The sequence below is a fragment of the Zonotrichia albicollis genome, chromosome 1 (genome assembly GCF_047830755.1).
Source record: "Zonotrichia albicollis isolate bZonAlb1 chromosome 1, bZonAlb1.hap1, whole genome shotgun sequence".
In the NCBI taxonomy this organism is placed as follows: Eukaryota; Metazoa; Chordata; class Aves; order Passeriformes; family Passerellidae; genus Zonotrichia; species Zonotrichia albicollis.
Window position 1 is genome coordinate 155,720,730 of NC_133819.1, and position 27,135 is coordinate 155,747,864.

General features: G+C 50.9%; 4 protein-coding genes across 4 annotated transcripts in view; 3 read left to right on the forward strand and 1 right to left on the reverse strand.

The window, feature by feature from the left end:
• The window catches only part of LOC102071802 (erythroblast NAD(P)(+)--arginine ADP-ribosyltransferase-like), a 91,071-nt gene that overhangs the window by 46,725 nt on the left and 17,211 nt on the right, over nt 1-27,135 (forward strand). The gene's annotated exons all lie outside the window — the stretch shown is intronic.
• LOC141725209 (erythroblast NAD(P)(+)--arginine ADP-ribosyltransferase-like) lies at nt 11,063-13,613 on the forward strand. Its single transcript, XM_074527807.1, has 3 exons — nt 11,063-11,147; nt 11,755-12,529; nt 13,528-13,613. Exons 2-3 carry the CDS (start codon nt 11,788-11,790, stop codon nt 13,611-13,613), a joined length of 828 nt encoding a protein of 275 aa, XP_074383908.1. The 5' UTR covers nt 11,063-11,147; nt 11,755-11,787.
• On the reverse strand, nt 21,118-21,831 carry LOC141725214 (NAD(P)(+)--arginine ADP-ribosyltransferase 2-like). The gene has a single exon (XM_074527819.1). It carries the CDS (start codon nt 21,829-21,831, stop codon nt 21,118-21,120), a length of 714 nt encoding a protein of 237 aa, XP_074383920.1.
• On the forward strand, nt 25,641-26,425 carry LOC102069668 (erythroblast NAD(P)(+)--arginine ADP-ribosyltransferase-like). Its single transcript, XM_014274276.2, has one exon. The coding sequence runs from the start codon at nt 25,646-25,648 to the stop codon at nt 26,423-26,425; it is 780 nt and encodes a 259-aa protein (XP_014129751.2). The 5' UTR covers nt 25,641-25,645.

The following is a 27,135-nucleotide window of genomic DNA, read 5'->3' on the forward strand; positions in this document are numbered from 1 at the left end:
TGGCAATGTAGCTGCTCCTGTCAGTGAACCAGGTCTCTGCATTGTCCAGAGGAGAGTCCTTTAAGTCTGGGTGACTGGAGTAGGTAGCTTCAATGGTCTCTAGGCAATCATGCTGTACTTCTTCTCCTTGATTCCACTGAGAAAAGAAGCTGGGTTGACAATATTAGTCACCACTATCTCTACATCATCTTGCTCTACCATGATGGCCTGGTATTTCAGAAACCTCTGTGGTGAAAGCCAGTGGCCACCCTTTATTTCCAGTACTGCGGACACTGTGTGGGACACTAGCGCAGTCATTTTTGTCCTAGGGTAGACTTGGGTGCCTCTTGAATATTCAGCACAACTGCTGCTACACCTCTGAGGCAACCTGGCCATCCTTTGGCTGTTGCATCTAGTTGCTTAGAGAAGTAAGCAACTACCCTCTAGTATGGACCCAAGTCCTGAGCCAGTATTCCCAGGATTCCCAGTATTCCTTGCGTGGAAAAATAGAAAGAATGGTTTACTTACATCTGGAAGTTTCAAAGCTGGAGCTGACATGAGGGCACTCTGTAGCTGGTGAAAGGCCCGTGTGGCATCTTTGGTCCACTGGAGATCTCTGTTTCCATCGGCAATAAGAGCACAGAGGGGTCTGACGAGCAGTCCATAATTATAAACCCATAGCTGGCACTACCCTGCCATGCCTAAGAAGGTTTGGAGTTCCTTCGTTGTCTGGGGTATCGGGGTTTGGCATATGGCTTCCCTGCCTTAAAGTCTGCAGCTCAGCACTCACTTCTTACCCCAGGTAGATTACCTTCTCTTTCACTACCTGTGCCTTTTTCTTTGAGACTCTGCATCCTTGGAGTCCTAGGAAATTAATTTTTTTTTTTTTTTTCCGTCCAGGCTTCTCTCGCTTCCCTCGTCCGAGTGGCTACTGGAAGATCATCCACGTACTGCAACAGCCTCCTTTCCTCTTGTGGATCTTCCCAGGACTCTGGGTCTTTGCAAGCCGTTCTCCAATCAGAGTGGGGAATTTTGAAGCCTTCAGGCACATAGACTATGTGAGCTGTGTTTGAATGCAAAAATTTTCTGGCTGGCTTCGTGGATAGGGAGGCAAAAGAAGGCATCTCTTAGGCCTAAAACAGTGAACCAGGTTAGCTCAGGTGTTAGACAAGTTAGTAAAGTACATGGATTTGCTACCACAGGGTATAAATTCTGTGTTATCATTTTGACAGCCCTTAATCCAGTACTATCAGTTATTGGGCTGATACCTTCCCTATTTTCCTTTTGAGGGTACTACTCAACTCTCACTGGCTGTGTTCTTTCCTTAAGCTTGATTACCATGCAGGGGCATTTTTCACTCTCCCTGGTTCAGCAGAGGCCCATACCCTTGAAAACACTTATTTACTTATTCTAATATCAATTCTTTCTTACTTTCAGTGTCTGTTAATGTTAAGCCTAACATCTTCATATCATTTGCCTCCAGAGTAACCTTTCTCGTTTGAGAATGTTTAGCGAATTGAGCGAATTGTACAAAAGCTTCTAAGTACACATAGTACAGATGTTACTTTAAAGGTTAGCAAAAGTATGCCTTCTCAGACTGGCCAGTTGTTCAGTTGTTCCCCACACTTCAACATAAACATTCTCCACAGGTACTAAGGTTTTCTTTAAAACTGGATATATGGCCCTTGTGTCGACTAAAATTCTTCCCTTTTGGGGAGGTCATCTTTACCCTTCCTCCCTTACCTTGGGAGGAGCCTTTAACAAATCATATGTACTCATTTTCCGAACTCTGATCGCTTTGCATTTCAGCATGATAATTTTTGTTTGACTTCATACATTGCTATCTTATGCTGTATACTGAACAATGCGTTTGATTTGCTTTTTCTTTGCCTTGTTTTCCTTTTCAAGGGCCAAGACCAGAGGGCGGTCTGATCTCACAGTCTCTTTGCCATTCTGGGTGATTTCTTGAAACAAAAAGACATTTCAGCATACAAAAACCCCATCCCATTTATCTTCCTACTTTAAAACAGTACTAACTGCAATGAAGTATTATAAATCTTTTTATTTTCTGAGCTGCTCCTACTGGCAACCTTCTCCCAGTGAGCCCCTTCTAAAAGGGGCTAATTTAGGAATCTCTTTGCTCTGGTCAGTTCTCATTATCTTATTCTCCTTGCCCTATCTCGCTTCCACCCAAACTTCTTTTCACAGACCTTCACAGTAGTTTCTCAGTTTTCCTCCTCCACACACACAGCTCCAGGGGGCAGGTATCAGATGTGATTAATAACACATGAGCCTTAAGATCTTAGGTTCTGAATCTGCTTGATCAGAAACCTTTAATTTACACTTGGGGCATGTGCCCTGACACTTATTAGAACAGAAAAACAGCAATACCAGCGTTTCTCATAAACACTGCACTGCAATAATACCTGCCCATCCAGCTTTTGCCCACAGGCCATTCCCGTGTTCTCTGGGGAGACGGGGCAGCCAGAGCTGTCCCTGTGCTCAGGGGACTGCCACTGTCACCTCACACAGCATGCCAGCCCCTTGATGCACCGAAGGCTCCCCGAAATTGCCCGCAAAGGCAGGCTATTCTGTTTGTTACAGAGAACTTTAAATCCCTACAGCAGACTGTTTCCAGTCCAGTCTTACTACAGTACCAGCTGAAGTCTCATAAATCTCATAAGTCTCATTCGTCTCTTCTATCTAAACTCTGTTTTCCAAAATATCAGTCTTTTCTAGTTCTCTTCTTGCACAATCTAATTAAGCACTGTGTCTAGTTACACTTCTTTTACTGCCTTGCAAAAAGGCTGTGCTTGTCACAGCTGAAACTCTGATATGCCCACAGACACAGACACACATGCACACCCCCCCCCTTTTATCTCAAATTCACTACAGCCAAGGCTTGAATTGCTGTGAGGGGGAGAATTCTTGGAATTCCTTTAACTCTTTATAATAGTTAAGCATAAATCACCATACTATAGTTCTCCTGTGTAAAATGCTACTCTTGTTACAAACAAAATCTTAAAATCTCCACAAACACTGCTATACAATCTGAGAATCAAATTACCACAATGCAGTGGAAGAAAATCACCACACAAAATCACTGGGAAAGGGCATATCTCTCAAAGTGCTCACTTTTCTCAACACAACACAGCATATCATAATTCAGCATTTACTCACATCAATTTTTCCTGGACACAATCAAAATAACAGCATACAGTCTAGAGATCAAGTCCAAACATCCAGGGCAAAGGAACTCTCTGAGCTCGTACTCACGGTTAAAATGTACCAAATTTACACATATCACTACATTTAAACACGATAAATACCACCACTGACATTCCGCTTCTCTGCGGGGCACTTCTGTCCCTGCCCCCACAGCCTGCTGCAGCTGGCACCTCAGGCCTCACTCGGCTGCTTCAAACATAGGTAGTACTCACCCCCCCGCACTGTAGATCAACTCTCTTTTATACACCATACACTTATACACTTGCACAATTAGAAACACAGTGCACTGACCATACAATGAATTCACCATACAGCAACAGTGTCCGGACATCACACACACACATACAAACAAAACACACATGGGTTCAGCAGTTCTGCTCTATCAGAACAATGAACCCCCAATACACACATACACGGGTTCATCCAGCTCACCCCCAGAGCCACTAGCAGTTCCACCCTATCAAAATGATGAACACCGTCTCTAATAAAACTGCTCCATCAGCTATACCCAGACGTCTCTGAGTGATTTAGTCCCTTGCTCTCCTTCCCCCCCAGGGGCCCCTCAGTACATACCGTATCTTCCTCCGCAGGCCAGCAGGTTGTTGTCTGTCCTCGCAGGTGGCAAGTCGAGACAAGCAGAGCCCCACCAGGAAAAAAAATCCTAGGGCGCGCCTTGGAGGTCCGTCTATCCCCCCTGCCCCTGCGGGTACAGGGAACTCTCCTGGCTGGCTCGCCAAAATGTTTTGGGGAGAAAAGAAGAAACCTCACAACTTCATAAAAGTTGTAAAGCCCAGTATGCCTTTATTACGACGCGTGTCGGATGCACGCAGAGGAAATCCTCCTCAAAAGGCATGCGTACCCCTGAAGACCTCAGGTCTCCTTTTATCCCCCTTCCAAATGCATATGCATACAGTTTCACAATAGGTTCATACATATTCATTCCATGTGACATTTATCGCCAGTTCTTCTTTGTCAAAGGATATCCTAGGTCGGGGGCAAATTGACCTTGTGGTCGTTTCTTTTTTTTTTTCTCTGTCTCCTCGCTGTCTCCAGCATAGGAGCTTTTCCTTCAGCTTTGGCCTCACAGACTTTTCACCTCTCCTAGACACTTCACCTAATTCAGAATGGATCTCTGTCTCACTATATCCCACCTCAAGGTGTCTTGTCAAGCCTCCTGAAGGACCCTGACTCAAATCCTGGAGTCACTTCCTAACGTCCTCTCCAATAACCCCAGTAACCCCTCAGACTCTCAGTTCCACTCCCAGTCCTGTGTGTCCCCCCTCGGTGTTTCCCAGTGCCTCTGTCGCAGACAGTTTTTCACAGAAATCCTTTCTTTGGGGTTTGTGCATCTTCTGGGAAGCAAAGGCCCCAGAAGAAGAATGTAAACAATTTGTTATTGGCTGCTGTGAAATGTAGCAGGTGATCCTGTGATTGGCTCATGCTCCGTGTTTACAATTGGGGGCCTATTGGAATATGAATCCCAATATAACCAGTTAGATTGTGCCTGGGTCAGTGTGACCCTCGCTGCTGAGCCAAAGGCGGCTTCTGTGGTGCTTTACCCCAGAGATATCTTGGCTGCTGGAGATTGCAGCAGGGCACTGAGCAAGTCCAGGCTTGTCAGGGACTCCGTTTACCTCAGGAGAGAGAGCTTCTGGCGATGGTGAAGAGAGAAAAAGGAGAGGATTCTGCTGGAGGGTTATATCCAGATGTTTATTCCATGGTTACAGAGGTCTGAACCGGGGCAACTCCTCCAACAGAATAGAGGCTGCATGGTCTGATTAACCTTTTAAGCTCGGGGACAGGGGAAGGGGAGGGGACAGGTGAGCTACCAACCAGGTGAAAGGGGCAGGGTCTCAAGGGACTAGGGACACCTATACGGGCCAATGACCCCCAGGCCTGAGGAGCATCCTTTGAAATCGACCAACCACACGACGCCTTGCTGGTATGTTAGCCTGATTGACAGGGCACACTCGGCAAGGGGCGAGGGGGAAGGGAATATTGGCACACCTGAGAAAGGGACCTGGAAGCTAAAAACACACCACAACAGGGGCCAATCACAGATGCAAGCTCGGGGAAAGTGTCCCTGGAGACAGAACTTTGTTATTCATTCTTTCATGCTATTCTTAGCTTAGCAAGCTCTCTGCAACTTCTCTCTTTGTTCTTTTTAGTACAGTTATAATGTATTATATATCACATATCAATAAATCCAGCCTTCTGATCAAGTAACAAGATTCTCGTCCTTCTCTCACCATGGAGACCTCCTCAGGTCGCTGTAATATGCCTCCATTACCCCAATCCCTCTCCCAATCCCTTGTACCCCTCCCAGTGACCCCATGGCCCCCAGGACCCTGATCCAAGGTTTGGGGCCCCCAATGGGTCCCACTTGTCCCTGTCCCCTACCCCCCCTTACCCCAATTCCACTCTCAATCCCATGACCTCCCTGGTGACCCCTGGACACTGATCCAGTCCCATGTGCCCCCCAAGTGTCCCCCAGTAACCCACTGCCACTCCCATGGTCCTGTGTCTCCCATCACTGCCCCCAGGACCCCCCCAGGACTTCAGTCCCTGTCCTGTGACACCCCCAGTGCCCCCCAGACCCCAATCCCTCAGTCCCATGTTCCCCACCAAGGGTCCCCAGTCCCTGATACCGAAATTGGTCGGAGTGAACTCCCTGATGGAACCAGAGGTATCAGAAAGCTGGAATTCTTGATCAGTTCAGACTCACAGCAGATCTCTCCTGGTTCTGCAGCTCAGGGGGGACATTGCCCTGGGGTATTTATGCATCATAGTTATAAATACACATGAAATTGTGTCCTTTATCTAATAGAGAAACCAGCATTTTTCCGATAAATAATCTGTGTGGCTCTGTTTTTTTTAGGAAATAATTTTTATTCTTCTGGAGAGTACTATAAAAGTATTCTCTCAGTGTGCTTTTCACTGAGTGCTCCAATATCCCAGATGACCATGCCTCAAAATTTTGGTTTGGGCAGACACTGCTCCTTCTGTGTTACAGAACTTGGCAAAAATCCTTTACTGCAATTCCCTTTATCTCTTCCTCCACAGAGTACAATCACCTTTGTCCTGCTATGTCCACACTTTTACATCCTTTTATTGTTTTACGCCCATTCATCTTTAAACTGTACCAAGCACCAAACTTTACCATGGCATCTACAACTTTCTATTCTCTCTCATATTGCTCACCCCCAGGTCCCCTCTCCCACCATCCCATGTCCCCCCAGTTGCCTCCAGTCCCACTCCCCAGTGCTCACTGAGTTGCTGCCACATCTCAGATATCACTTGGGGGCCCCTATCAGGTGACATCTGTGGAGGATTAGCAATGGAACATCACGCCATGATCAATATGATCAAGTGAAGTCAAATTTATTGCAAGAAGAAACTGTATTTATGCTTTGTTCTACTGTTCACACACCTCAAGCTAATACATGATTAGTTCGGACTATCTGTGCACGCGTCTCAAGCCTTCAGCTGATTGGTTAGTCTTCTTTCTTCATGCATCTCACTGTGGTTTATTGTTTTGCCTTCATGCACTCCTCTGTGGTTTTTTATTCTGCCTTCTTAGCGTGCCTCACATCCTGGACTTGTTTATCTCCTGAGTAGGCTCTTCCTGTTTTTGAGCTATTGGGGACAAAGTGAAATTCTACTCAGATCCCATAGAGGCTGGCTTGGGCACAGTGTCCATTTTCCTTCAAAAGTCCCTCAACAGATATCCCTGTAGGCACCTTGAGCCTGGGGTTGATCTCTTGGGGCAGTGCCTGGGTGACTGAGCTGAGCTGAGCTGAGCTGCCCAAAGAAGTGGCCGTAATAAAATATGAGGCACACCAGCTTGGGGATTGACAAATCCCTATGGGAAATAGACTTGAACTAAAGCTGCACGAGAGGTTACTTTGAATTCCAAACCATCACCTCCAGGCATCACTAAAAGAGGAAACACTCCTGGGGATAACTGGCAAATGGATTTTCTGAGCTACCATGCCAACATAGGCTCAGGTATCTCCTGGTGTTGGCGCATCCCATCTTGGAGGTCCAGAACTTCTCCTGCCACACTACCAAGGCCAGGGGAATCACCCAGGCACTCCCCCAAGAGATCAGCCCCAGGCTCATGGTGCCTATAGGGATGTCATCTGATAGGGCATCCCAATTGGTATCTGAGGTGTGGAAGCAACTCAGTGAGCAGTGGGGAGTGGGACTGGGTGGAACTGAGGGGACATGGGACCGTGGGATTGGGTTCCTGGGGGGTGAGCAATAAGAGACAGAATAGAAAGTTTCAGATCCCTTTATGGTGCTGGATAGCGCTTAAAGAAGAACTAGCAAAAAACCAATAAAAGGATGTAAATGTGTGTACACAGAAGAGCAATGGGGCTGGAACGTGTGGAGAGAGCGATAAAAGGAACTCCATTGAGGGGTGTTTGGCAAATTCTGTAACACAGAACAAGCAGTGTCTGTCAAAAATGAAAGTTCAAGCTGAGGTCATCTGGCATACTGGGGCACGCACTGAAAACCAGACTGAGAAAACTCATTTTTAGGACTCCCCAGTACCATAAAAGGATTTTCAGAAAGAGGTGGAGCCATGCAAATTATTGCTAAGAGAGGTGAAGATTCTGTACTAGGTGAGGGACATATTTCAATGAATATTTATGATTAGGATGGATAAATACCCCTTGGCAAATTCCCCATGAAGTGCAGGATCAGGAGAGATCTGTTGTGTGTCTGAGCTGATAAAGAATTCCAGCTTTCTGATACCTCCAGTTCCATCAGGGACTTCACTCATGGTACTGTGAGATTGGGAGTGGGTTTCCTGGGGCTGCAGAATGTTGCGGAGGCATAAGTAACCCCCGGATTTAGGATCAGGAAACCCGGACATGTCCTGGGGTCTGCTGGCCAGGAGTGCCTCTCTTCCCTCTGGGCTGACCCCACTCACCTCCCCAGTCCCTCACTGATGAACCCTCCCTGTGTCTCCCCCATGTCCTCTCTGTGTCCCCCAGTGTCCCACCCTGGTCCTTGTGGCCTCTCCTTGCCATGGCCCCCCTGGCTCAGACCCTGGCACTGCTGGCAATGGCCATGGTTACCACGGCTGTCAATGTGATCCCTCTGGACATGGCCCCGGACTCCTTCGATGACCAGTACCAGGGCTGTGGCACTAACATGATCGCGGCATTGCTGGCCCTCAACCACTGCGAGTTCCAGCAGAATCCTCTTTTTGCCCACGCCTGGCTTAATGCCACAGCTGAGTGGCGAGGTCAGAAGTACCATGTGTCCTCTCTGTCATCTCCAGCCCAGGCCATCGCCCTCATGGCCTACACGGTGAAGTAGAAAAAGCTGTACAAGGATTTCAATGATGCTGTGCGCGTGGCCAGGTGCTCCAACCAGGAATACCGGGACAACTTCCATTTCAAAACACTGCATTTCCTGCTGACCCAGGCCCTGGTGACGCTGAGGCAGGCTCAGAATGGGCAGTGTCACAACGTGTACTGGTAGGTGCGCAAGTACAGGTTCAAGGCATAACCTGATGACATTTTCCGGTTTGGTCAATTCTTTTCAGCATCACAGAGTGAAAAATCTGCCCAGCACTTTGGCAGTGCCACGATGTTCCAGGTGTACACGTGCCACGGTACAGCAATCTGGAATTTCTCCAAGTATCCTAACGAGAAAGAGGTGCTGATCCCACCATATGAGACCTTTGAGGTCATCAGTGTCAGCTAGGAAGGAGAAAAGGCGAGGATCCAGCTCCGGTCCAAGGAGACATTAAGCAACTCCACCTGCAAGTGGCTGCAAGGTGACACCACAGGTGACAGCACAGGAGGGATGGGGACACCCACTGTTGCCATGGGGACACCAACAGTGGACAGGGCACACCCATGACAGGGCACAGAGGGTGGGGACACTCACTCAGAGTTTGGGGACAGGGACAGGCCATGCTGGGAACACCAAGTCTGGGGAAACCCATTCTGGGCATGGAGACAGGGCACAGAGATGGAGACCCCCGCTTGTGGGAGGGAAAAGGGAAAGGAACACCCATGCCAGGGGACAACAGGGACAGGGACAGAGACATGGGCCCCCAACCCCGTTTCGACCCTGTCACTCCCCACCAAAGGCAGTGCTGTGGGCATGAGCCCCGTGTGCTGGACTTGGGTGGGCTGGGACCCCTCATGGCACATCCTGAACCCCTGTCACCACCTGTCACCCGCCATGGCACCTCCTGACTCCATCTGACCCCTGTCAAACCTAAGCCTACCCCTGACCTCCCTGGCCCCTGTACCCCTCCGTGCCTCCCCCAACACCCTGTCACCTGTCAACTCATAGTCCCCATCTCTCCTGTCACACCAAGTGCCACATCCAGTCTTTTTTTAAACTCTTCGAGGGATGGTGACTCCACCACCTCCCTGGGTAGATGATTCCAGTATTTGACCACTCTTTCTGTAAAATACTTTCTCCTTAATTCTAGTCTGTATCTCCCTTGGCGCAGCTTGAGACTGTGTCCTCTTGTTCTGTCTGTTGAGAAAGAGACCAACCCCCAGCTCACCACAGCCACCCCTCAGGAAGCTGAAGAGAATGGCAAGGTCACCCCTGAGTCTCCTTTTCTCCAGGCTGAACAACCCCAGCTCCCCAGTCGTTCCTCATATGGCTTGTGTTCCAAGCCCCTCACCAGCCTCGTTGCTCTCCTTTGGACACGCTCAAGCATCTCAACATCCCTCCTAAAGTGAGGGACCCAGAACTGGACGCAATACTCCAGGTGAGGCCTCACCAGTGCTGAGTACAGGGGAAGAATGACCTCCCTGCTCCTGCTGGCCACACCCTTCCTGATACTGGCCAGGATGCCATTGGTCTTCTTGGCCAACTGGGCACACTGCTGGCTCATGTTCTCCCCAACTGATGCTGCAATTTGTAATGGAGAAAAGAACCAGCAAACCTCTGGGGAATCGATGTGATGGGAACTGGTCTGTGGCCTCAGATCCTCAGCGACCTTAGGACAAAAATGTCAGGTCTGTTACAGAGCAATGCTCAATGTGTTTTCAAAAGAACACATGGAATTCAAAACCATCGCCTCCAGGCATCACTGAAAGTGGAAGCGCTCCCAATGATAACTGGCAAATGGATTTTCTGAGCTACCACGCCATCATTGGCTCAGGTATCTCCTGGTGTTGGTGGATCCCATCTTGGAGGTCCAGAACTTCTCCTGCCACACCAACAAGGCCAGGGAAGTCACCCAGACACTCCCGCAAGAGATCATCCCCAGGCTCAAGGTGCCGGCAGGGATGTCATCTGATAGGGGACCCCAATTGGTATCTGAGTTGTGGCAGCAACTCAGTGAGCAGTGGGAAGCGGGACCCGGTGGAACTGAGGGGACATGGGACCGTGGGATTGGGTTCCTGGGGGGTGAGCAATAAGAGAGAGAACAGAAAGTTTCAGATCCCTTAATGATGCTGGATAGCGCTTAAAGAAGAACTAGTAAAAAACCAATAAAAGGATGTAATAGTGTGTACACAGAAGAAGAAAGGGGCTGGAACGTGTGGAGAAAGAGATAAAGGGAACTCCAGTGAGGGGTGTTTGGCAAATTCTGTAACACAGAACAAGCAGTGTCTGTCAAAAATGAAAGTTCAAGCTGAAGTCATCTGGCATACTGAGGCACGCACTGAAAACCACACTGAGAAAACTCATTTTTAGGACTCCCCAGTACCATAAAAGGATTTTCAGAAAGAGGTGGAACCATGCAAATTATTTCTCAGAAAGGTGAAGTTTCTGTACTAGGTGAGGGACACATTTTAATGAATATTTATAATTCGGATGGATAAATACCGCTGTGGCAAAGTCCTCCCTGAAGTGCAGGACCAGAAGAGATCTGCTGGGAGTCTGAGCTGATAAAGAATTCCAGCTTTCTGCTATCTCCAGTTCCATCAGGGAGTTCATTCCAGCTGATCTTGGTATTGTGGTGGGGGGACTCCAGGGGGACTCTTGGGGGGGATACAGGACTCTGTGCTGGGGGAACACTGAGGGGGTCACAGGTCTGTGACTGGGGTAATGGGGGCCTCTGGGGGAAAATGAGGTGGGACATGGGATGGTGAGAGTGGGATTGGGGTCATGAGGGGTGCTGGGAGACTCTGTGGGGGCAGGGGTTGTTGCCTGAATTTGGGTTGAGGTTCTGGGGTGACACTGAAGAAATTGGTGACTGGGAGTGTGACTGGGGTCTGGGGACCAGCTGAGGGGGACACTGAGGGGCTCAGGGAGTGACCCCAGGATTTGGGTGGGGATTCTGCCGGGGCTGAGGGGTCTTGTATTCATGTGAGTAGGATTGGGCTTCTGGGGACCATGGTACTGTGGGACTGGGCTCCCTGCTGGGCTGGGGGATGTTGGGGAGGCATAAGATCCCAGGATTTGGGATCAGGGAGCTCAGATATGTTCAAGGGTCGGCTGGCCAGGAGTGTCTCCCTTCCTCCCGACCTCAGTCCCCTGCTGACCCCACTTCCCTCCCCAGTCCCTCACTGATGAACCCTCCCCATGTCTCTCCCATGTCCCCTCTGTGTCATCCAGTGTCCACATCAGTCCTTGTGGGCTCTCCCTGCCATGGCCCCCCTGGCTCAGACACTGGCACTGCTGGCAATGGCCATGGCCACCACGACTCTCGATGTGTATCATCTGGACATGGCCCCGGACTACTTTGATGACCAGTACCGGGGCTGTGGCCCTGCCATGAAGGCGGCATTGCCAGCCCTCAACCGCTCTGAGTTTGAGCAGAACAAGGAGTTTGCTGAGGTTTGGGTGAAGGCTGCAGCCAAGTGGCAGAGTCGGGGCCCCCCTGTGTCCCCTTTGTCCCCAGAGCAGGCCACCGCCATCACGGCCTTCACAATGGTTGACTCTAGAAAATTCACTGAAGTCCTGCGTGTGGTTGGGCGTTCCCGACAGGAATACCGGGACAACTTCCACTTCAAAACGCTGCATTTCCTGCTGACTGACGCCCTGGCCACGCTGAGGGACGCTCAGAAAGGGCAGTGTCGGGACGCGTTCCTGAACGTGTGTGACACCCGGTTCGAGACACAGCCAGGTGAAACCATCCGGTTTGGTCATTTCATGCCGGTATACCTGAGCAAACAAATTGGCGAGTGCCCTGGTGAGACAATGCTAGAGGTGCACACATGCCATGGCGTGGAATTTCAGTTGTTCACCGAACAACCAGAACCTGAGATCATGCTGATCCCACCCTTTGAGACCTTCAAGGTCACACAATACACTCTGAAAGGGGACAAGACACAGATCCAGCTCCAGTCTACCGGGACCTACAGCAAATACAACTGCGAGTGGCTGCGAGGTAACACTACAGGGGACAGCCTGGGGGAAAGGGGACAGCCATGATAAGGCACAGGGGACAATGATACTCACTGGGGATGGGGGACAGGGACACCCACAGTTTGTGGGGGGGCAAGGATACCCTGGGTTGGGGACACCAAATCTGGGGGCACCCATTGTGGGCACAGGGACAGGAACACCCATGACAGGGAGCAGGGATAGGGATCACCACTTTCAGGAGGGAACAGGAACAGGAACATCCGTGCCAGGGGACAAGGGACAGGAACGGAGGCAGGGACCCCCCAGGGTGACGAAGGAAGGAGACCATGACATCAATTGATCATCACAGGCCCAATTTTATTGCTCAGTACGGCGGGTTAAATACAGTTCATAATGAACTTCATGCATATTGCAAAAGTTGAGCTCAGGATTGGTTAGTTACATATCAGCAGCTGCACCTACTTCTGCATTCCTATGGTTCTACTTTTGATACTTTCTACATATTCTCAGGAGATATTCAGGAATAATCTCTACTCCCTATCGTCATGTTGCAGTAAGGTCACTGATTGCTAATTGCTGACATCTCCTTTCAGCTTGCTGACTGCTGACTTCCCCCTCTTAGCTTAACCAGCGGCATTATGTCAGTATGGCCTTTCTCAGCTAACCAACTATTAATAAAACTCTCCACACCAGGGTACCAACCTTATCCCTTAAAGGCAGTGCTTTGGGAATGGGCGCTGTGTACAGAACACAGGTGGGCCATGATCCACCATGGCACCCCCAGAAACCCTGTAACCCCCTGTAACCCCCCATGGCAATCCCTGACTCCTGTCACTCCTAAGCCCACCAAGACCCCCCTGACCTCCCTGGCCTCTGCTCCCCCCTCATGCCTCCCCTGACACCCGGTCATCTGTCACCTCATGGCCCCCATCTCTCCTGTAGCCCATAAGCCTCCCTTTCTATCCCTGACTCCTTCACTCCCCTCATGATCCCCCTGACGTCTCTCTCTTTGTCCCTCAGGTGGGAGTGTCCCCAGTGCCCCCTTCCACGTTGGAGGACTCCTGCTGGCCACCACAGCCCTGGCAATGGCCACTGGAATCCTCTGAGCCACGAGGCCACTGAGGTCACTGTGGTCACTGCAGCAACTATGGCCACCATGAAAACCACGGTCACTGTTGTCACTGTGGCCACCACGATCACCAAGACCACCATGACCCCCAGAGAAACAAGACCACCAAGGCTACCAAGACCACCACTGCCACTATGGCCACCATGGCAGCTATTGCCACCATTTGGCCACTGGTGCCACCATTGTCACTGTGGCACTGTGGACACCACAGCCGCTCTGGCCACCATGGTCACAGTAACCACCAAGGCCACTGTGGCCACCTTGATCACCAAGATTACTTGAGCCACAAAGTTACAACAGTCAATGTAGCCACTGTGACCACCAGTATCATTGTGCAAAGCAATTCTATTAAATAATTGTATCAAAACAATTCTATTAAGTATATCTGTCAAAGCCATCAAAAAGTGACAATTCTTAAGCAGGGCTCAATGTCACTCACCACACCAACACTCATGGGAATGTCTCTTTCTCTCAAACTCAAGGATGATCCTTGGGGAGCATTCCCTTCCCGAGGGAGGAACACATGTTTCATTCCAAGCAGGAACAAGGGAAAGGAATCTCTGTCTGAGAGAGGACTGGATGTTCCCAGGGTCAGATGATGGACAGCCATGCCCAGCTCTGGTGCTTCATCCTCAGTTGTCAATTTGGGGTTGGTGATTTGGGCTGGTTTTAGCCCCACTCAGCACCAAAAGCAGCACCAGACCCCTCTCAATGCTGCTCCAATGGCCACAAATGGGGCATTGTCCCTTGGCCACATTCCAGGCAGAGCATCCTGCCACATCCTGCACTTCAGGGGAACCTTAAAGGCTGGTAATTGTGAGGTTCAAGAAGGCAAGGGCAGGTCCTGTCCCTGTGGACAGACAGTCCCTGGTTCCAGTCCAGGCTGGGGTTGGCCACCTGAAGCAGCTGTGGAGAAGGACCTGGGGGTGCTGGTGGGTGACCCATGGAACTAGCCAGGTGTCCTGGGGCCTGGAGGGATCCAGGGGGCATCAAGAGAGGTGGGACCAGGAGGTCAGGGAGGGTTCAGGACCCTCTGCCCTTCCCAGAGAGGCACTTCAGGAGTGCTGTGTCCAGCTCTGCCCAGTGCCATGTCCTGTTCTGGGCTGATCTGGACCCAGTGCTGTGCTCAGGGATGACGCTACCTGAGCTGGGAGGTTGGGTCAGGTGCCCACTCTGGATCCTTCCAGCCTCACCCATTCTGGGATTTGGGGATTCTGGCAGTTGCAGTTCAGGAATTGTCCACTGGAGGGCAGCAGCGAGTGCTGGAAATCAGCAGCACTGCGCATGCGCCGTCCCCAGCTGCAGTTCCGGGTGCCAACAGCAGGCGGCAGCACGAGCTGCTGGTGCTGCCGAGTGCCCATCCTGCCCCATCCTGGCCCCGGGGTCTCTGCAATGGTTTGGATGGAGCGACATTAAAGCTCTACCTGTGCCAGCCCTGCCATGGGCAGGGACATCTTCCCCTGGGCCAGGCTGCTCCAGGCCCTGCTCAATCTGGCCTTGGACACGGCCAGGGATGGGACAGCCACAGCTTCTCTGGGCAACCTGTGCCAGGGCATCACCACCATCGCAGGGAAGAATTTTATAGGAAACATCGTTGTGAAAAATGACTAGGTGGATTTGGTTGTTTATTGGGAGAAATGGTTGTCCAATGCCTTCAAAATGGATCTTGATAGCTCCACAGACATGAAGTTTGTCACTCAACTGTGGTGCTTTGATCAGAAACTTTGAACTCCAGAACCTTCAGCTAATAAGAGAAATGGGTCCCCACAAAGTCTATTCCATAGCCCAGACATCCTGAACTTCTGAACTTTGGGGGGAAATGACAACTTCAATGGGGATATGGGGTTGGTGATTTGGGAATGCTGCACCTTCCTGGTACCTCAGCCAATGAGGAAAGGGAGAGGGCAACATGCAGCCAGGAGTTTCAGATAAAAGGAAGTTATCCCCTCCGAAACGTAGAGAGAGAAACCCTACAGGGGGTATGGCTGTGGAAACTCTGTCCCTTTATTTAAATCAAGTTTCAAGACTATTTTGTGAACATTTGGCTTTTTATATTGTGGTTTTACCCACATACTTTAGATGCTGGATAGAGCTTCAAGTCTGAATGGCAAAAATGATAAAAGCCTGTAAAAGTATTTACACAGGACAAGAAAAGTTGCTGGAAGCAGTGGAGAAAGAGATAAATGGAACTCCAGTGAGGTTTTTGACAAATTCTGAAACACAGAAGGAGCTGCACCTGCCCAAAGGGAAAGTTTGTGGCAAGGTCATCTGAAAGTTTGTGGCAAGGTCATCTGAGATATTGGAGCACTCAGTGAAAATGACCCGCAGCTACCCCAGCTTTATGACCCTCCAGGACAATAAGAATTATTTCCTAGACAAGGCAGAGCCATGCCAATTTTTTATGGGAAATGTGCTGGTTTTGTATTAGCTAAGGAGCCCATTTGAATGAATATGTATAATTAGGGTGGATAGATTCTGTGTAGCAAAGTCCCCTCTGCTGTGCAGGACCAGGAGGTCCTGGACTGAGACAGAGTAGGGATCCATCCTGAATTAGGTGAAGTGTCTAACAATGGTGAAAAGTCTGTGAGGCCAAAGCTGAAGGAAAAACTCACATGCCGAGACAGCAAGGAGACAGAGAAAGAAAAACAGAAAAGACAAAGAGGTCAATTTGCCCCGACCTAGAAATTCCTTTGATAAAGAAGAACTGGTGCTAAATGTCATGCAGGATGAATATGTATGAACCTATTGTGAAACTGTATGCATATGCATTTGGAAGGGGGATAAAAGGAGGTCTCAAATTTTCAAGGGTAAGCATGCCTTTTGGGGAGGCTTGCGTCCGGCGCGCGTTGTAATAAAAGCATACTGGGCTTTACAACTTTTACAAGTTGTGAAGTTTCTTCTTTTCTCCGCAAAACAGGACCCACATGGTCCTTCATGGCCCCTCTTGTACCCCTGTAATCTCTGCCCCTCTCTGACCCTCCTCAACCCCCTCACCCCCATTGTTATGAACAAAAAATCGGTTAATAATTTTTTTGTGAGAAAGAGTTACAGAGAAGCAGCCAGGTCTCAGGCTCTGCCAGGATTCTTAGTGCTTTGTTATTGTAATACCGGGTCGTTAAGGCTTATCTCTTCTTTTATATTAGTAAAAAGCCTGGCTGGGTGCGGTCGACCCTTCCCCCGAGGCTGTGCTCTCTTACAACATAGGGAAGACACCTGAGAGGGTGGGGGGGGTTATGCAAAGTGACTCCAAAGTCCAGAATGCTTTGTGGGACCCCGACTCGAAATGCAACGAGAAAACCCCAAAAACAACCAGCCAAATAAGAATTGAGAGACTAAGGTGATGTCTGGATGTGAGGAGCCAAGTGCTGAGCCTGCAGAGATGCGGAGCCCCTCTCGCCCTGACCATGGGAGTCGTCCCCAGCGCCGAGACTGAGGGGGACCGCACTGACAACGCAACATCTGACAGGGACATCAAGCCCTAAAAAGCTCCCACGAGGACTGGATCCCCCGGCTCTGCCCCTAGTGGACGGAGCTGCACATATCCTCCTCCTCTGAGTCGCCCTGGGAGACGCGACGGGGACTGCAGCCCTGCCGAGCCGCCCAATCCTGAGCTGATCACTTTTAATAAAGGCATTATAAAGGAGAAGAAGTCTCCTGGCCCTGTTTATTTCACCCATGAACCACACATGATCCTCTTTTTCCTCCCAGGTGGGAGCATCCCCAGGGCCCCCTCCCACCTCAGAGGGCTCCTCCTGGCCACTACAGCCCTGGCAGTGGCCACCAGGATTGTCTGAGACATGAGGTAAGGAAGGTCACTGTAGTCTCCCTGATCACTAAGGCTACCGTGACCCCTAGAGAAAAGTGGCAACTAAGGCTACCAAGGCCACCACTGCCATTTTCCCTGGGTGGAAAAAAAGGAAAAAAGAAGAGGAAGAGAAAAAGAAGAGAAAAAGAAAATCCTACCTACTCCCACTCCCAATATTTCATTAACTGCCCTTTGCATCTTTGGAGATTCATTAATTTGCATTCTCTCCCAAATCCCGTGAATTCCCACATATTCAGCACTTTAAATGAAATGAAACGAAACGAAACAAAACGAAACGAAATGAAACCAAATCAAACCAAACAAAACCAAACCAAACCAAACCAAACCAAACCAAACCAAACTCTATTTCCGCATCCCAATTACTTCAACCGAGAAAGGAATAAGAGGAATGTTTCCTTACAAGTAGATTGTGTGAATCTGGTGGTTGATAAGGCCTGGGACTTGTAGAGAAGGAAGTGACTGGAGAAATTCTCAGTTTCAGAAAATGTTCTTCATTGACATGGACTGCTGCTCAGACAAGGTCCTGCCAAATTCCTGACCTTTGAGAAGAACAGAAACTTAACAGGCTTATGAATTTTAATTTTCCTGCCCAGGGTGAACTTAAAACTCATTTTAATGGTCATGTGTCTGTTACAGAAGGGCTGTGTGCATAGCAAGGGGACATTCAGTAGGTGGATTAGGAAGTCTGCTCCTTCTGAATACCTCCACCAATGGAGAAAGGGAGAGGGTGATCTGGCCAGTAAGTTGGGATAAAAAGGAGGCTGCATTGTCAACAAAGTTTAGCCATCCCCATGGGGAAATTGCCCACGGCCTCTCCCTTTGATCATGAATAAAATTACAGGACTCTTCTGTCTCCTTTGTGCAATTAAACCTCTGGCAAGGAGAATTTTTCTGCTCAGAATGTAGATAGCGAAATGTTGTTCCACTTGAATCCTAAGCGGTGTGCTTAGCTGCAGCCAGAGTCACATCCACAAAATGGCGGCTCTGCCTTTTATACCTCTGGTGTTGCATCAGCCAAATACATATCCATCAGTAGTCATACATATACAAAAATATTCTTCCTCTATCCCTGGCACCACCCAAAGTCTGCCAGTTTACACTTCCTTGCTGTCCATTGGTAGAGACCTTCCTTAAGTCTAATTGGAGGTCAGGTGTTGTCATGGCACTTCTCCCCAGCAACAGGCTTGGCCCTTTCTCAGCTGCCCCATGCAAGGGGCACAGGTACACGTCCTCCCTCCACATGTCCCTGAAAACCCTGAAAACCAGTGCTGTAGGGTAGGGACAATATGGGGGGCGGGGGGGAAGAGGACTATGGAGAGAAGAGAGAGTGTCCAAACAAAATACTTCAATAACATAACCATACATCAAAACTTCTCTGAACATACAAAAAGTATTCATCCCTTTATTTTGAGAGTCAATCATCATATTGCCCATCTAAAACAAAGCTCTGACTCCCCGACTCCTTGAAGGGTTCAAGGCCAGATTGATAATAAAGCTGGGGCTGCCCCACTCCTGGAAGGGCCAGGGGCAGCCTGGCCCAGGGGAAGATGTCCCTGCCCATGGCAGGGCTGGCACCGGACCAGCTTTAAGGTCGCTCCATCCCAAACCATTGCAGAGCCCCCAGGACTGGGATGGGGCAGGGTGGGCACTCGGCAGCGCCAGCAGCTGGTGCTGCCGCCTGCTGTTGGCACCCGGAACTGCCCAGTGCTGCTGAATTCCCACGCTCTCTTCTGCCCTCCAGTGGACAATTCCCAAACTGCAACTGCCACAATCCCCAAATCCCAGAATGGGTCGGGCCAGAAGGACCCAGAGTGGGCACCTGGCCCAACATGCCAGTTCAGGCAGCGTCATCCCTGAGCACAGGATTGGGTCCAGAGCAGCCCAGAACTGGACATGGCACTGGACACAGCTGGACATGGCCTGGACAGAGTTGGACACAGCATTCCTGATGTGCCTCACTGGGCAGGGTAGAGGGGCATGAACACTCCCTCACCTCCTGGTTCTGCACCTTCTGATACCCCCTGGATCCCTCGTGGTCCCAGGACACCCAACCAGTTCCACTGGTCACCCATCAGTATCCCCAGGTATTTCCCCACAGCTGCTCCAGCAGGTCCCCCCCATCTCGGCCTGACACTGGGAACTGTTCCTCTCCAGGGACAGGACCTGCCCTTGCCCTCTTGAACCTCCCAGTTTCCAGCCTTTAAGGTCCCCCTAAAGTGCAGGATGTTGCAGGATGCTCTGTCTGGAATGTGGCCAAGGGACAATGCCCCATTTGTGGCCATCAGGGCTGCACTGAGAGGGGTCTTGATCTGATTTGGGTTCTGAATTGAGCTAAAACCAGCCCAAATCCCCAGTCCTGAATTGACAACTGAGGGTGGATCACCAGAGCTGGGTCTGGCCATCCATCATCCGACCCTGGGATCATCCAGTCCCCTCTAAGACAGGAATTTCTCTCCCTTACTCCTGCTTGCAATGAAATGTGTGTGATGTTCCTCCCTCCGGAAGGGGATGCTGACCAAGGATCCTTCTTGAGACAGAGGGAAAGAGACGTTCCCACGAGTGTTGGTGTGGGGAGTGTCATCAATCCTTGCTTTAGAATTGTCATTTTTGGCTGGCTGTGACAGATTTATTTAGTGGAATTGTTTTGATCAAATTATTTAATGGCATTGATTTAATAGAATTTTTCAATAGGATTTCTTTACACAATGGCTTTGATGGGCATAGTGGTTACAGTCTCTGTGGTAGCCTTGTGGCTCAGGGAGTCTTGATGACCACAGTGACCACAGCTGCCACAGCAACCACAGTGACTTCAGTGACCTTGGGCGCACTGAGAATGCTGGTGGCCATTACCAGGGCTGTGGTGGCCAGGAGGAGTCCTCCAAGTTGGAAGGAAGTCCTGGGGACGGTCCAAACCTGGGGGACAAAGGGGCATCAGGGGAGCATGGGGGGAGTGAGGGGGTCTTGGATGGCCATAATGGATGGTTAGGGGTGACAGGAGAGATGGGGACCATGAGGTGACTGGGTTTCAATGGGGGCACAGGGAGGTACATGGGAGGGATCAGAGAGACCAAGGGGGTCAAGGTGTGCTTAGGGGTGACAGGGTTGAGGGGTAGCAGAGGGTGCCATGGGGGTGACAGGGGTTCAGGGATTGCCAGGGTCCTGGGAGGTGCTGCTGGGGAGACAGGGACACACATCCAGCACACAGGGACCATCCTCACAGCACTGCATTTGATGGGGAGGGACAGGGTTGGTACAGGCAGGGCCCCATCTCTGTCCTTCCCTTGCAGGGGTGTTCTTGTCCCTGTCCCCTCCCAGATGTGGGGATCCCCTCTCCCTGTGCCCTGTCATGGACATTCCTGCCCCCATGCCCACAATTGGTGTCCCCAGACCTGGTCTCCCAGCACTGGATGTCCCTGAACCCAAACTCTCAGTGAGTGTCCCCACAGGTGGCAGGGAGTGTCCTCACCCCCTGTGCCCTATCACGTGGGTACCCCGTCCCCTATTGGGTCTCCACAGCTGTGGGTGTCCTTGTCCTGCCTACACACAGTAAATGCCCCTGTCCCTGTCCCCATGCCCCCCCCATGACATATCATGGGTGTCCCCAAGTCCACAGTGAGTGTCCCCATCGCCCCAGATTGTCCCCTGTGCTGTCACCTCAGTGCCACTCGCAGTTGTATTTGCTGAAGGTCCCAGCAGAACGGAGACTGATCCATGTCCTCTTCCCATTCCGGGTGACTTTGGTGGCTTTGAAGACCTCAAAGGGTGGGATCAGCACCTCCTCCTCCCCTGGATACATGGAAAACTGCTGGATGTCCACGCCATGGCATGTACGCACTTCGAAAATTGTGTCTCTCCCAAAGTGCAGAGCAATCTCTTTACTTGGAGACGTCGATGTGAATTGACCAAACCGGACACTCTGGCCACGCTGCGCCTTGAAACGAATGTCACGTACGCCCCGGAACACATGGTGACACTGCCTGTTCTGAGCCTGCCTCAGTGTCACCAGGGCCTGGGTCAGTAGGAAATGCAGCGTTTTGAAGTGGAAGTTTTTCCTGTATATCTGGCGGGAGAGCCCGGCTGTGCGCACGGCTGCATTGAAGTCCTTGTAAATGTCCTGCGACGTGTAGGCCATGAGAGCCACAGCCTGCCAGTGGGATGTCAGAGGGGACACAGGAGAGCCCCGTTTGCGCCACTCAGCATCAGCAGGATACCAGCCCCAGGCAAAGTGAGGATTCTTCTGGTACTCAAAATTGTAGAGGTCCAGCAACTTTGCGTTCATGGCTGGGCCACAGCCCTCATACCGGTCATCAAAGGAGTCCCAGGCCATGTCCAGGGGCACCACCTTGATGGCCACGGTGGCCACAGTCATTGCCAGCAGTGCCAAGGTGTGAGTCAGGAGGGCCATGGCAAGGAAGGGCCACCACGAGCAGTGTGGGACACTGGGGGACAAAAAGGGACACACTGAGGGAACACTTAGGGCACAAAGTAACACATGGGAAAAGTTCCTCTGTGAGGGGTTTAGGAGGGGAACTGGGGCCAGCCATGGGTTAGAGAGGCAGCTTTGGCTAGAAGATCCCTGGAAACATCCTGGGATGCTAAGCCCAGGACCCTGGGGTCATTCCTGGACTCCCATCAGAACCCCACTCCTATCCCATGGTCCCATGTCCTCAACCCTTAGCGTCCTCCTAGAACCCCAGGAACTAATTTCCAATTCTGAGGTCACTCCCTGTCCCCCCAGCAGCACCTCCCAGGACCCAAATCCCACTCCAAAAAATGCCCCCCCTGGACCCCACGCCTTTGATGCCCCCCAGTGTTGTCCCTGTGCCCACTAGCCCCACCACCCTACTCCCAGTCCTTGTCCTTTCCCCCCCTAGTGCCACCCCAGCCCAAACTCTGGGAACAGTCCCAGACCTCCCCAGTTTTCCCTTCAGTGCCCCACCAGCCTCCCAGATCAAATCCAAGTCCTGTATTTACCCTTCCATTATCCCCCCAGTGCTCCCCCGGAACTCAAGCCTACTCCCAATCCTCTTCAACTCTCTTGTGACCCCAGACCACTCTGGGACTTCACCCAAATTCCCAAAGCCACTCTCTCACCAGCTCCAGTGTCCCCCAGGTCCATCTCCCAGACCCAAAATCTGCTCCCAGTCCCATTACCCATTTCATGTCACTCCAGGTCCCCAACCCAAATCTGGGGGTCACCCCCTGCCCCCACAATGTCCCCTGCAGCCCGCCATGGTCCCACTCTGCAATCCCATGCCCATGTCCCTTGCACAAGTGTCCCCAGTGTCCCCCAACCCCTGATACTGAAATTGGCCTGAGTGATCTCCCAGATGGAAATGGAAGTATCAGAAAGACAGAATTCTTTATCAGCTCGAACTCACAGGAGATCTCTCTTTGTTCTGCAGCTCAGGGGGGACTTTGCCATGGGGTTTTTATCTACTACAATTATAAATATTCATTAGAAGGGGCTCCTTAACCAATGCAGATACGTCACTTTCACTGGAAATAATTTGCATGGTTGTGCCTCTTTCTGGAAGTCCATTTATGGTACTGGAGGGTCATCCAAAGGCGTTTCTAAGTGTGGTTTTCACTGAGTGCCCCTATATGCCAGATGACCTTTCCTGCAACTTCTGCTTTTTGCAGGCACTGTCCTTCTGTGCTCCAGAATTTGCAAAAGACCCACACTGGAGGTCATTTATGTGTTTCTCCATGGATTCATGCATGTTCATCCTGAGTATCCAAACTTATACATCCTTTTCATGTTTTTGCCCATTCATCAATAAGCTCTGTCCAGCACTATTGAGGGATCTGAAGTTTTTTTTCTCTCTCTTATTACTCACAGCCCAGATCTACAATCCCACTCCCACAGGCCCATGCAAATGGAGGAACTCACTTGCCATCTACTTTGAGCATTGCTCATGCCTGTGGAGCCATATGCAAAGAAAAATGTCAATTACAGCACAGAGATCTCCAATTAAATATAAGCAAGAATTATTGTCCCTCCTTGATTCCTCCCAGCTGCCCAAAGAAGTGACCATACTACAGTCCAGGGCACACCAGCTTGGGGACTGACTAATCATTGTGGGAAATACACTTGCAATAAAGCTGCATGAGAGGTTCTGCAACAAAGCTTCCTGGTGTTAATTCCCGAGAAAGGAATTTCACTGCCAAGAGGTGAGGCCTGGATAGAGTTGGGCAGATTGAAAATTGGCTGCTTATCTAAAAGCCCACAGTAAACAAAGTGGCTGGGTGGGTGAGTGCTAACTCCTCATAACCAGATCAGGCCCTCCCCAAATGATGCTGCAATTTTTAACAAAGAAAAGCACCAGCAAAGCTCTGGGGAATTGATGCGATGGGCACTGGTCTATGGCCTCAGATTCTTAGTGTCCGTAGAACATAATTGTCAGGTATGTTACAGAGCAATGCCTGATGTGCTTTAAAAAGAACCCTTTGAATTCAAAACCATTCCCTCCAGGCATCACTGAAAGAGGACGCACTCCTGGAGATTGCTGGCAAATGGCTTTTCTGAGCTACCATGCCAACATGGGCTCAGGTATCTCCTGGTATTGGTGCATCCGATTTTGGGGGCCCAAAACTTCTCCTGCCCCACCAACAAGGCCAGGAAAGTCACCCAGGCACTTCCCCAAGGGATCCATCCCCAGGATCAAGGTTGCCTACAGGGATATCATGTGATATGAGACCCCAACTGGTCTCTGAGGTGTGGCAGCAACCCAGTGAGTAGTGGGGTATGGGATTAGGAGGAACTGGAGAGTCGTGGGGCCGTAGGATTTGAGCCCTGTAGGATGAGCAATAAGAGAGAGAATAGAAAGTTGCAGATCCCTTAAAGATGTAGGATTGAGCTTAAGGATGAATGGGCAAAAGCAGGGAAAGGAGGTAGAAGTGTGGATACCCAGGATGAACGTGGATGGAATCCATGGAGAAACAGATAAAGGAACTCCAATGAGGTTCTTTTGCGAGTTCTGGAGCACAGAAGGAGCGGCGCCTGCAAAAAGCAGAAGTTGCAGGAAAGGTCATCTTGCATATTGGGGCACTCAATGAAAACCACACTTAGAAATGCCTTTGAGTCACCCCCCCAGTACCATAAAAGGACTTCCAGAAAGAGGCAGAAGCATGCAAATTATTTCCAGAGAAAGTGATGTATCTGCATTAGCTAAGAAGCCCCTTTTAATGAATATTTATGATTGTGGTGGATAAATACCTCATGGCAAAGTCCACTCTGAGCTGCAGGACCAGGAGAGATTTGCAGTGAGTCTGAGCTGATCAAGAATTCCGGCTTTCTGCTACCTCCATTTCCATCAGGGAGTTCACTCCAGGCAGTTTTGGTATGAGGGGCTGGGGGGACACTGGGGACACTTGTGGGAACAACAGGGGACTGGGATTGTGGAGTGTGACCATGGGACACTCCAGGGGGATGTTGTGGGGGGCAAGGGATGAACCCTGGACTTGGGTTGGAGTCCTGCATTGACATGAAATGGGTAACAGGACTGGGAGCAGGTTTTGGGGTACACTGGGGGGGTGAGGGCATGGCTTTTGGAATTTGGGTGAAGTCCCAAAAGGGCCCTGGTTCACAAGTGGTCTAAAGAGATGTGGGAACAGGATTAAGCTCCTGGGGAGCTGTGGGGGGAACAATGGAAGGGTAAACACAAGACAGGGTTTGGGATGAGGGGCTGGTGGGGCACTGAGGGGACCCTGAGGATGTAATGGATTGTTCCCAGGGTTTGGGCTGGAGTGACACTACTGGGGGAACTGAGGCAGGACTGGGAGTAGGGTTGTGGGGCTGGTGGGCAAAGAACGACACTTGAGGGCACAAAGAAGTGGCATCCAGGGGTGCACTGCTGCAGGGACAGAAAGTTACCACAGAATTTGATATTATTTCCTGCAGCTCTAGGAGGACACTAAGGGTTGTGGACATGGGACCAGGGGAGTGGGATTGTTCTCCTCGGGGTCTGAGGGTAGTCCAGGAATGACCCCAGGATTTGGAATCAGCATAGGAGCTTCAAGCTGAAGCTGCCTCCCCCAGCCCCAAAGCTGCCCTCAGTTCCTCTCCTCAGCGCCTCACAGAGAAATCCTTCCCATGTACCCCTGTGTGCCCTAATTTTCCCCTCAGTGTGGCCCTTTTTTCCCCCAGTGTCCCACACAGCTTGTGGTGGCTTCTCTTCACCATGGCCCTCCTGGCTCACACTCTGGCACTGCTGGCAATGACCATGGCCACCATGGCCATCAAGGTGGTGCCCCTGGACATGGCCTGGGACTCCTTCGATGACCGGTATGAGGGCTGTGGCCCTGCCATGAACGCAAAGTTGCTGGACCTCTACAATTTTGAGTACCAGAAGAATCCTCACTTTGCCTGGGGCTGGTATCATGCTGATGCTGAGTGGCGCAAGCGGGGCTCTCCTGTGTCCCCTCTGACATCCCACTGGCAGGCTGTGGCTCTCATGGCCTACACATCGCAGGACATTTACAAGGACTTCAATGCAGCCGTGCGCACAGCTGGGCGCTCCCGCCAGGAATACAGGAACAACTTCCACTTCAAAACGCTGCATTTCCTGCTGACTGATGCCCTGGAGACATTGAGGCAGGCTCAGAATGGGCAGTGTCATCATGTGTTCCGGGGTGTGCGTGACATTCGTTTCAAGGCACGGCGTGGTCAGAGTGTCCGGTTTGGTCAATTCACATCGACGTCTCCAAGTAAAGAGATTGCTCTGCACTTTGGGAGAGACACAATTTTTGAGGTTCACACATGCCATGGCGTGGACATCCAGCAGTTTTCCATGTATCCAGGGGAGGAGGAGGTGCTGATCCCCCCATATGAGACCTTCAAAGTCACCAAAGTCACCCGGGATAGAAAGAGGACATGGATCTGGCTCCAATCCACTGGGACCTCCAGCACATACAACTGCGAGTGGCAGTCAGGTGACGGCACAGGGGACAGCTCGGGGTGATGGGAACATCCACTGTGGCCCTGGGGTCACCCATAGAAAGGCACAGGGGACAATGACACTCACTGGGTGTGGGGGACAGGGGCACCCACTGTGTGTGTGGGGAGAAGGACACCCAGTGCTGGTGACATCAAATTTGGGGGCATCTATTGTGGGCACAAGGGCAAGAACATCCATGACAGGGCACAGAGATGGGGATTCCCACTTCTGGGAGGGGACAGGGACAGGAACACCCCTGCCAGGGGAGGACAGAGACTGGGCCCCGACTGTACTGACCCTGTCCCTCTCTGCCAAAACAGTGCTGTTGGGATGGGCCCTGTGTACTGGATATGGGTGGGCCATAACCCCCCACAGCACTCCCTGAACCCCTGTCACACCCTGTCAACCCCCATGGAACCCCCTGACTCCCTCTGACCCCTGTCATCCCTCAGCCAAACATTACCCCACATACCTACCTAGCCACTCTATCCCCCGTGCCCCCCACCTACGACATCCTGTCACCTGTCACCTCATGGCCCGCATCTCTCCTGCCACCCCTAACCCCCCAGTTTAGCTGTTCCCAGCCACCTCACTCCCCACATGGCCTCCCATTACCCCTTTTTGTCCCTCAGGTGGGAGCGTCCCCAGCGCCCCTATCCAGGGTGATTGGAAGGAGGGAATCAGAAGACTCCTCTTGGCCACCAGAGCCCTGGCAGAGGCCATCAGGATCTGAG